At 35.7% G+C, this 11,655-nt stretch overlaps 1 protein-coding gene across 1 annotated transcript in view; it reads right to left on the bottom strand.

Annotated features, from left to right (window-relative positions):
- Nucleotides 1–620: 620 nt before the first annotated feature.
- LOC149148237 (uncharacterized) overlaps nt 621–11,655 on the bottom strand; it is a 190,525-nt gene continuing 179,490 nt past the window's right edge. The window contains exons 3-6 of the mRNA XM_089442113.1: nt 3,816–3,945; nt 3,624–3,690; nt 766–862; nt 621–661 (exon numbers count right to left, since the gene is read on the bottom strand). Of these exons, the coding sequence (XP_089298239.1) occupies nt 629–661; nt 766–862; nt 3,624–3,690; nt 3,816–3,945 (327 nt within the window). The 3' untranslated portion in view covers nt 621–628. The remainder of the gene's footprint in view (nt 662–765; nt 863–3,623; nt 3,691–3,815; nt 3,946–11,655) is intronic.

Here is an 11,655-nt window from a genome sequence, read left to right as displayed (position 1 = left end):
AACTTTATCTTAAATTACAAGATAAACTTTAATAAAAAAAATTATATAATTACAATGACCATTTTTAGTTTAAATTACCATATTGATTTTAATAAAAAAAATTATAACTTATTAAACATGTAAAATAATAATATTAATAAAATGAATAAAAATATTACAACTAAACACATCTTGATATAATGGCGATTTCTTTCCTTTCATAAAAATTTAGAAAAATACAACTATATACAGTTACATCACAAGTAAGTGGCCAAATTTCAAAAAGATTATAAAATTTTAATTAAAAAAATAACAAAACATTGAAATACACCGATAAACTTTTCCCGCAGAAAGTATTCTCTCTTCCTCATTTATCATTTATGACTTCCACCATGTGCGAGGAAATTCCACATATCATACAGATTTTACATCAACATACAAATGGTAAACTACATAGCATGACCAACCAGCATATATCAACAAACGCAAGGTCCTACAGAATTAATCCATTGGCTCTAGTTGTTAGTAGAGACGCATGGACACAGAATCCATATGGCAGAAATTCAAACTCTGGACTTTGACAACTGTGGTGTCATTGCCGAACAGAAATAGTTTGGCAGCTCGATTTAGTGCATGTGTGGCTTCCCCCTTATGCATAGCTCTCCACAATCGAATGGTCAACCTGAAAAAAAATAGAACCAGACCGTGGACATTTCCTTTAATTCTCAAAATCCATGGTTACCTTAAAAAAAATTATTTTTTTCTCCAAACAAATAAACGACTTACCAGAGTTCCAACCGAGATGCTCTTTCGTCTGCCAGAATTGGGACGAAACTCCCATGCATCCCCAATATGAGTTCGGATGCTAGCGAGGATCTGCATTCTGCCGAAAATGAAAAGAGACGATCATGGACAACATAAACGTTTTCAATATCAATTCGTCTGACCATTCCAAAATTATAAGAAGAGGATTTGAACCCTCACAGAATTATTTTAAGAAACCACCAATTAAGAAAAAGGGTAAAACAACGAGGCCATAGCATAGATGTGTCCAATTTCGGGCATTCATGAAGTGTTTTCGTGGGCGCGCTAAAATTTGAAATTTGAAATATCAAATTGAATGCAGCACGTGTTTTGGCGCGCGGGGAGGGTCGCCGTTGTTGGGTCCCGCATATGTCACCGGAAACGCGAGGTCGCCCGCCGGAGTTATGTATGCCATCCCACTGACGTGCACCACATACATAGATGGCAAAGGCATTTATGACTGATATATGGCTGGTTATCCCTTGCCAAAACAGAAAGCCAACCGTTACAGAACGGTTATTCAAACCAAAAGCCAACCATTATAGAACGGTTGCAAATGATTGACTTGGCAGCAGCGTAAATGGTAAGGAAGTTTGACAGTTATGTTGTAGAATCCAATGACCTAAGATTTTTTAATATTCTCATATTCGATCAAACGCAGTAATACTTTTACATGACTATTATAGGATTCTCCATTATTTTCAACATTTTTTTTAATGGAGAAAGTTCACAAATATTTCCTTTAACATTTCAAGCTTAATTTTGCGAAGAGGTGTAATGACCCCGGTAACTTGTAATTCTGGATAATTACTGTGGTGAAAACTGTATGAGTGGTAACTTGTTATTACTTAATGACATTGTTAATTTTGAAAGTGAATATAATAGACTATTTTGCATATGTGTATTGATGAAATGCTGCCAGCCTCCAAAAGGAGGATTTTCTATTAAAAGAAAATAAAATCAGTTATGAAACTGAAAAACAACTGCCTCTCACCCAAGGAAAGGTCCTGGGAGGAAAACCTCTGGGTTGTTGATGAACAGGCAGAGAAGAGTTTTCCAGAGAGAGAGAGCAGAGTGAGAAAGGAGGTTAAGTCTGGTAGTGACCAGATAACCCAGCACAGTAGTGCATGAGTCTTGTTGAGGGCTGCAGGCCTGCAAGACGGCTCGGGGGGAGAATCCAGTGCAAGTGGATCTCAAGGTTGGGAGGTTAAGAGCAAAAACATTGCAGGTGACTTCCGAAAGTAAGAACATCGGTAGCGGGAATAACCAGGTACGCTTCCTCTAATCTAGTTATTGAATATGAACAGGTATTGAAGAGTACAGGTAAATACAGAAGTTGTACTATGTCCTTTAAGTTATTGTGATAGGGTAACTAGGATAATGCTTACAGTTTTTTTTTAAGAAGTTGTGAAGGAAATGTGTGACTGAGGTCACCTCTGTAAACTGTATTTATTTAAGGTCGCACAGTTACAATGCGCACAGAATAGAGTCAAACTGAGAACTGTGGGGACGGTATGAAAGACCGTATCAAATAACAGTAGGAAAATCAGGGTATTAAACTAAACAGAAAACCTTAAGAATGCGCAGATCTGGAGTGTAAAGATCTGGAAAAGCTTGGAAGAAACCGAGCTAGTTATACACAGTGAACAAGCACAGAATCTGTGCTTGCATGTAAGCGGTAACAATATATAAGTCAAGGTTTTAGTTACGAATTTATCTGTATATAACTATTCATCAGATTAACACTGTGTAAGCCAAACAAGATAATGTAAACGAAATGCTGTGTACACGAACGATACAGTATGAACAAGTGCTGTGTGAGTGTGAAATATCATATAAAACCAACAACTGCAGGAAATATCATTTTAAACTATTAGCTGTATAGCGGAAATATTAATATGGAACAGTGCTGTAAAGAGTAGCATCGTGCAGTTAATAACAATGATGCTCGTCAAACCGTAACAACAGACTTGGAAACGGTTTACATTCACATGTAAAAAGCCCAAAGTATCTGAGCATATTGTACAGGAAATTAAAACATAACATCGAGCTAAGGCAACAAAACGAAAATACAACCGAATAACAGCTATCTTAACCTGGCAGTTGGAATTACTGCAAAAAGATGTTCGCGGAAGGGCAGACTCTGCATTCATATAACGAATGCAAGACTAACCCCATGTCGCTTTATATACATATATAGCATGTGAACAGAACTGTAGGAATCAAATATATGCGAAATCTTCAAGAACTAAATCGTAGTAATCCCCTATTGCGGTGAAACCATCAGAAACTATAAATGCATCGAGTATTAGAAAAATGAAAAAACAGCGAGGCACATCGAATGTAAAACTTCCATATGCACCGGCAACGTAAGAACCGAATGACCATTAACAATTATTGATAGGTTCTATATTCGGAAACTGTATTCATTAAGCAACTGTGAAAAACATTACAATAGCCAGGAAGAAGTCCGGACAAGGAAGACAGCGGTGAGCCGCAGGTGTTAACTATTGTGAAAGAACATAACTTCACATATCCTTACAAATCTGTCAAATAGCTCGGAAGAGCTTCCAAATAACCAGACAATGACAGTCGAATCTGAGACCCTAACTATTCAAATACATAGAAATATAAGTAAAGGCGTAAAAGTCAGGACCCTAGGGTCTCATGCTGGATAGACCGGCATAAAGAGACCGCCAGATTAAGCGCACAAGGGTTTGGAATATGGTATCGGACCTGAGACAATAGGCAGAAAACACAAGCCCTGTCTCAGCCAGTAGTCAGCACACAACATCACATTAAATCACTATCAAAGAAACAGTTAAGCGGAATAGGCATACCTGTAAGTGCCGTAGTAGCCAAACCCTCCGGCACGCTGTGGAAGACAAGCTGTGGACAGCAACAGACCTGTACCCAACCGTATGCAAACAATGAACACAGTCAGGGTATAAAGAAGGTTTCATGAATACCATCAAATCTGAAGAGCTAAACGTAAGTTTAAACATTAGATGGAACGCGGATCGAACCTGTACCTGGCAGGAAGATATGAACCGGAGAGGTTGCAGAGTAACCTGTCGAAGTGGTGAAGGAGCTCAGCTGCTGCGGTGGGTGCAAATGAACCCAATGATGAATCCGGTGGACATATATATGAAATGTCAAACCCTAAACGAAGCTGAGCCGTCCGATGAGGGTGAGCGATCGCCATCGTTGGTTTAGGCGGGAGGCCTGGCGCAAACCCCAGAGCAGGTCAACCCTCCACAAGGCACATGGACAGCACGTGAAGTTGAGCCATCTGGCCACGGAGAGAAGTGAGTTGGCTCCGTCGTACTGCCATTTGGCACTTAACATTTATATCGGGATGGTAAAGCAATTATGGCCAACACTTTAACGTATATGATATCAAACATTAGTAATGCGGAAGCCTAATCGAGGAGTATGGTAATAGTTAAGTTTTATATGTCTGTTGCCGCCATATGAATTGACCCAGAACTTAAATAAACCAATATATACTTAAGGGGGTACATGGGTGAAGGTCTGGCGGGTTACACATAAAGGTTAGGTGTATAGTTAAGGTGTAGGGAATGGGTGGAATTACCTTGCCCAAAAAAAAAATATTTTTTTTTTGTTTTCTTTAATTATGTTTAAGATAATGAGATCGTGACAAGAGGCTTATTACATTCTTATAAGTTCCCCTTCGATTAGCTCTATGTGTATCTGTGTGCCCCCTCCCTCTCCCTGTGGATTAGTCCCTGTGACATGTAGCCTCTGTGAGTAGCTGTAGGAACTCCTTCCTAGCCTCTGTGAGTAGGCCCCTCCTTGTGAGTAGCTGTAGGAACTCCTTCCTGTTCAGTATCAATCGGTAAGGCTGCCAATGGTACAATATATAAGATGGATTTCTTTTAATTGAATTTTTTGTAACAAAGTGGAATGGTGTATCAATGTGTTTAGTACTCTTGTGAAACACCGGATTATTACCAAGTTTGACTGAATTCTGGTTGTCACCTTTGATTGTTGTGCCATCTGATTGTTGTTGCATTTTTATTTTCTTCACCGATATCTTGGAGAATTATCCGCAACCAAAATTCTTCACATATTGCTGCACACATAACTTGATACTCTAATTCCACTAAAAACAAAAACACTATATTTTGTTTGTTACTATTCCATGTAATCACCCCTGATTAAAATTCTTTTTCTTTTTAATTAAAAAATAAACCCATTTCAAAATAAAAAAAACTTAAATAAACAAGCCCCTTATTTATGAAATAAACAAAACCACCTCTTTTTCTATTACAAATATTAGAAATAAAATTATTATTATTAATTTTTTTGCAGAAACTATTACAATGAATAAAATAGAGGCAAGGTTTAATCTTACATTGTTTTTTGATATTTACTGATAGAAAGATAACCAGACTATCTCTAATTTCTAAAACGAATTTATTATCTTTAATTTTATATTTTTTAAATTCAATTTAATATCTTCGATTTTAGAATAAATTTAATGTTTTTTTATATTCCATTTAAATTAATATTAAATTTAAAATATTGTTAACTAAATAACTACACTAAATTATAATAAATAAATTTAAATTTATTATATAAATATTTTATTGCTATATTATTTAAAAATATAATTTATTATTTTTCATAAGATAAAATTTAATAAATAAGCAATAAATTAATGGACAATTAGATAAATTTTATTTTATTCATGTATTATTTAAAGATTTAATTTATTATTTTCTTAAAATAAAATTTAATAAATAAACATCCAATTAATATGATAATTGGGTTTATCTATAATTATGGTAAAAAAATAATGGTTATACTCTGCACCTAAATACTAGTTATCTTCTGTACCGAAATTTAGTATAGGGGCTTCAGAATTTCATGCTGAACTTTTTATATACCATTTTTCATGGAAGAAATGAATTTCAAAGATATATAATAAAATTTAATAAAAAAGTAATTTATCAACTAGGAAAAATCAGAAAAGTTAAAACCTATAAAGCTTATAATGATGTATTTTCGGATGAAAATTCTTCTCAGTAGGCTTTTAAATTTAACCTTTCAGGTACTGAAAGAGAAATTCTAAAATTAAAACTGAAATAATAAAGGGAAGTTTCCAAACCCATCACATACGACACAGCATCAAATTTGTTAACCTATAAATAAATAAACTAAAAGTATAAATCTCTTAGAGTGTGCTCCCATGTTGAAAAATTTATGTTTAAAATGATTTGATATCATGTGAAAATATCAAAGATTGTAAAATTTAGGTTTAAGAAAGGTAGCAATCTAAGTTGGTTTGAAGGGGTTGGGTTGGATTGGATTGGATTGGATTGTGAGTAAATTTTATAGGTAATTTTTAAGGAATTTGGATTATTTCATGTAAAGTTTGGAAGTGGAGTTACTTGGTGCAAGTCTTGGAAGTGATTATTGACTTTGGGGCAAGTCTTGGAAGTATGTGATTCATTTTATTAATTTCACTCCCACTTCTTCACCTTTATAAACAACACCTGATAAAACAGGTGCTAAATAAACTATTCAAAAATCATAAAAAAACTAATCACCTACTGCGTCTCATAAAAATAGTCATTACTTAACTCTTTCGAATCCCAAAAATAATGTCTCATGCGAATTTTCAAATATCTGCCAATAAATCCAGTTTGCAGATCTTTTGAGTGAATTTCTAAACCCAGTGTTTGCCGATAAATCCAGTTTCCAGATCTTTTGAGTGAATTTCTAAACCCAGTGTTTACAAATTAATTTAGTTTTCCGCCACTTCTTCCGGAGAAGTAGCGGAAATAACAAATAGACTTAAATTTAGTTTTCTGCTACTTCTTCTTCGGGCGAACCCTAAAAATATAAGTTAACTCAATTTTCGAATATCTGCCAATAAATCCAGTTTCCAGATCTTTTGAGTGAATTTCTAAACCCAGTGTTTACAAATGAATTTAGTTTTCCGCCCCTTCTTCTGGAGAAGTAGCGGAAATAACAAGCAGACTTAAATTTAGTTTTCTGCTACTTCTGCTTCAGGAGAAGGTTAAAAATATAAATTAACTCGTAAAAAATAAACTTAAATTGGCATTGCATTCCGATGGATATAATAAAATTAGTTGGATCTTCCTAGCTCGAAATCATTCATCATTCCTTCCTTATCGTAAAATCGAGCAAAGTGCAAAAAACAGAGTATTCGTTCAACTACCAGTTTTTGATGTTCTCTAGAAGAATCATGTGAGTTTGTACCAGTAGCGAAGGTATACAAATATTTTTATATAAATACAGATATTAACAGATACACAAATGATCTACAAAACTATTTTCAAAATTGAAAGAAGACAAACCACGCAATCACCTGGAGCCGAAATCTCAGTAAACTGGCAAAAATTAACCCTGGTCATTTAGTTTTAAATCACATAGCACCGACTAATTGATAATTAATAGACACCATATAATTTACATTTGTGCTGTCCTTAATGCAATTACTTTTTGTACACAGTTTTTTCCTTTAATTATTTTTGCAAATTTATTAACTATAAGAATTGGATTTGAGGGGTTGCCTTCGCTAGCCCTTGGGTCCAACGCATCCAATTATGTTACTTATCAGACTAACTGTTATTCATGATTTGAGATGTTCTAGCTTGGTTATGAGGCATACACTTTTCAAACAACAAAGCTGTCAGAGTTGAGAGGTACGACAAACTAAACATGTAAAATTTCCCTCCCAGATAGAAAAATGTAGATGTTTGAAAAAATGCGTTTTAAATATTCTATCTTTTCATTCTTTTAGAAAATATGTAAGAGTTTGAAAATATGCATTAAAAAAAAATGCATTTTGCTCTTCAAAATAAAAGGTAAGATTTTCCTAATGGTCATGTTGCTATGAGTTGGGCTGCGGGGGAAAACTAGAAACTATGGCAAGCGATAGACACTGAAACCAAGAACCAGCAATGATAGCAATGATGACACAGGAGGAAAGGAGGGGAGAGATCTTCTCTTATCGAGATGCAGTGGCAGGGGAAGGCCAAAGCAACAACAATCAGGCGAAAGAAGCAAGAAAACCAGAACCTGTCCTTGGAGCACGATGACATGCGGAAAAACCAAGATTTATAATCCCAATAAAAAAACTACAGTGATACAAAAGCTACATGAAAGAATATGCGTTAATATGCAAATTCATCAGAGTTTGGCCGAGAGAAAAGGACCTCACGAGATGGATCCAGCAAGAAATGGCAATCCCAAGGCAACATTGAGCTAAAGCTAGGGCAAGAGGTTTCTTCACGATAATCTTCCTGAACCTTCAAGATAAAGAAAAAGTGTTTGAAAATGTCCATACTTTCATTATAATGCGGGAATGTTTATGAGATACTAGGAGGAATGTTATAGGAAAAATAAGGAAAAAAATTAACAACCCTGGTATGGGTAAGGTTATTTGGGCTACTAATGGATTTATGGGATCCAGAAATCCTAGAGGGTATAGGAAACACAATCGGAAACTTTGTTAAAATAGCTGAAACCAGAAAAAAGCGAAGATACACCTCATATGCTAGAATTTGTGTCTACGTGAATATCGCTGACCCTATTCGAGATGTAGTCGAGCTAAAGTATCATGTGGAAGTATGGAAACAAACCCTTGACTATGAGCATATTCCATTCAAATGCAGAAGATGTCTTGATTATGGACATATGTTCAAGCAATGCCCACTCAACATAGAAGAAGAGAAGCGAAGAAACAAACAACAGAGGAAAAATCAAGAAGACAAGGAAAGATTTCAAGAAGCAAGAAGAACAAAATGACACACAAGAGAGAACCCGAGTGAAGGAAGGAAAGAACACCAAACTCAGCCAAGTAATACAAACAACTTTGAAATCCTATAAGAAGAAGAAGAAGATAATGAGACCCAAACAATGGATTATCAGGGAGAAAAGGGAAAGGAAAGCAGCACAAGTCAAGGAAAATCAGATACTAAGAGAAAGGCACAAACTGAACCAACAGAAAAGGAGGGAAAGGAAGCGAGGGAGAAAATGGACAACAGAATAAAGGAAATTGACACAAGCAGAGGAGAAGAACTAAGCTCAGAAGAAGAAGTATTGCGAAAACTTCTCAATGAATGGAGACACGTGGATGAAAGATTCATTCCAGAAGAGCAAAAAACAATATATAAAGAAGCGTTCCAACAGTACGAAGCGAAACAGGGATAAATAAAGTTGGAAATGGTAGAACAAATAGGCTTCCAACAAGGTAATACTCAAGACCATCAAAGAAAAACAAAAGGTGGAAAAAAGAGGAAGGTGAAATATACAAGAATTGATACAGATCATGGGAGAAATGTTAGTGAATACTGAGAGAGTAGTTCCGCTCTCGATGGTATTCCACTAGTCTAACCAAGCACCCCAATGATAATCACATCTTAGAATATAAGAGGCCTGAATAGTAAAGGAAAACAGAGACACTTAACGAAAAGGCTAAGAAAAGAAAAACCCCAACTAACGTTGTTACAGGAAACAAAAATCTCAAGAAGGAAAATGGAGGAAATACTAAACAAAATCAAATCGAAATATCAATGCATGACCATAGATGTGAAAGATAATGTTGGAGGCATAGAAATACTATGGAAGCATGTCGAAATCATTGCAAACTACTGGATAGGAATGAAAAGAATACTCATGGAGAAGTTCGAGTTAATAGGAAATAGAGAATGGTTTGTAGTCTCGACAGTGTATGGCCCTCATACACCAGTGGAAAGGGGAAGCTTCCTCCTCCAACTTCAGCAGCTAGGAAACCCTCATAAAGAAAAGTTGTGGTTGATAGCAGGAGACTTTGACATGGCAACATCAAAATATGAGAAGAAAGGTGGACTAAAAGGAGAAGAGCCAAAGATGGAGAGATTTAGGGATCTACAGGTAGAACTGCAAATGGTAGATACCCAACCAGAAATGGAAAATACACATGGAACAATCGACAAGGAGGGAGAAAACAAATAGAATTAGGGCTAGATAGATCCTTGCAATAGAACACTTCAATGGAAAAGATATCTTCTATGAAGCAGCAATCCTCCCATGTCTACGGTCGGATCACTGGCCCATCAAATTAGAAATAGCTATGAACCAGCAGAACCAGAATAGAATTTTCAGGTTCGAGGCATTTTGGTTGAGAGATCCCACCTTCATAGAAAATATGAAGAACTGGTGGAAGGAGACTCACATTGGGATTGAAGGAAGAAATAAAATGCAGTCTATCCAACTCATATTAAAAGACCTAAAAGGAAGGATAAAGAAGTGGAACAAAGAAGAATTTGGAAATATTCAAAAGAAACAAGAAATGCTTCAGATTGAAAAGAATACAACAGAAAATCATAGTTGAAAGGAGAAGTGAATAACTGGCAGAAGAAGAAGGACGGGTGCTAAATGAATTAGAGGAAAGAAGAAAACAAGAGGAAATCTTATGGAAACAAAAATCGAGAATCCAATGGCTAAAAGAATGAGAGAGAAACATGAAATTATTCCATAAGGAAATGTTGCAACATCGACAGTAAAATAGAATATTCTCCTTAAAAGACAACCAAGGCAACAGGCTAACACAGAAAGCAGAAATGGAGAATTTGATGGTACAACATTTTAAAGAGACCCTAACAGAACCCAATATCAAAAGAGAGGATGACATTGATAAACTCAGTCAACATATCCCCAAAATAGTGATGAGAGACCAGAACTTAACACTCCTAGGGGTCATAATGAAAGCAGAGGTGGAGAAGGTAATAAGAAATATGGCAAAGAATAAAGCACCTGGGCTGGATATAGTGAATGCAGTATAAGAGTCTAGATGCACCAAAAGAATGCACCTCACCTTAAATGCTACATTCTTAGCCTTGATACCAAAAACAAAAAACTCAGAAGAACGACAAGGGTTCCGACCGATAGTGCTCTGTAACGTTATATATAAAATACTAGCTACAATAATAGTGAATCTACTAAAACCGATACTACCAGATCTAATATCCCAATAATAGACAAGGTTTTTCAAAGGTAGAAAAACAATAGATGGCATCGTAGTAGCACAAGAAGCAATCCACTCACTGAAAAATTCAAAATCCAAAGGGATGCTGATAAAATTAGACCTAGCTAAAGCTTATCATAGACTTAGTTGGAGATACCTCCAACAAATACTAAAGGCATAAGACTATGATGACAAGTGCATGAAGTGGGTAATGTCAATGATAACTATGCCAGTCACGTCAGTACTATTAAATGGGTCACCAACATAAGCCTTCAATCCGTCTAGAGGACTTAGGTAGGGCGACTCGATATCCCCGTTCCTGTTTATCCTTTCAATGGATGGACTAGAAAGAATAATAAGAGTAAAAGTTAATAGCGTACAACTGAAGGGATTACGAATATGGGGAAATGACCTACCTCTAACTCGCCAATAATTTGTTGATGATGTTATGTTATATGGACATACAACACTCAAAGAATCAAAAAAAATATTGGAAATTCTCACGGAATTCACAGGGGCCTCAGGGACATAGATAAGTAAAGAAGAATATGAAATTTATTTCTTCAATACTCAAGCTTCCTCCCAAGCCTTCCTAGCAAGAACCATGGGATTCAATGTCAGGAAATTCCCTACAAAGTACTTAGGCATCCATTTAAATGACAAGCCAAACATAGTTGCTAATTGGGGAACCCTGATGGGTAAGATTCGAAAGAGAATGAAAAACTGGACATTCAAGACATTAAACATTCTGAGCCACATAATCCTGCTCAAATCAGTGCTCCATTCTATACCGATCTATCAATTGACCAACCAAGCCACACCTAAAACAATCTGCTAAAAAATGGTAGATATGTTTAAAAAGTTCCTAT

This window comes from Pinus tabuliformis, chromosome 9, assembly GCF_031772625.1.
Source record: "Pinus tabuliformis cultivar Carrire ecotype Pingquan chromosome 9, CPIR1, whole genome shotgun sequence".
In the NCBI taxonomy this organism is placed as follows: Eukaryota; Viridiplantae; Streptophyta; class Pinopsida; order Pinales; family Pinaceae; genus Pinus; species Pinus tabuliformis.
The sequence above is the reverse complement of the archived record's forward strand: the minus strand, read 5'-3'. Positions and strand labels throughout refer to the sequence as shown.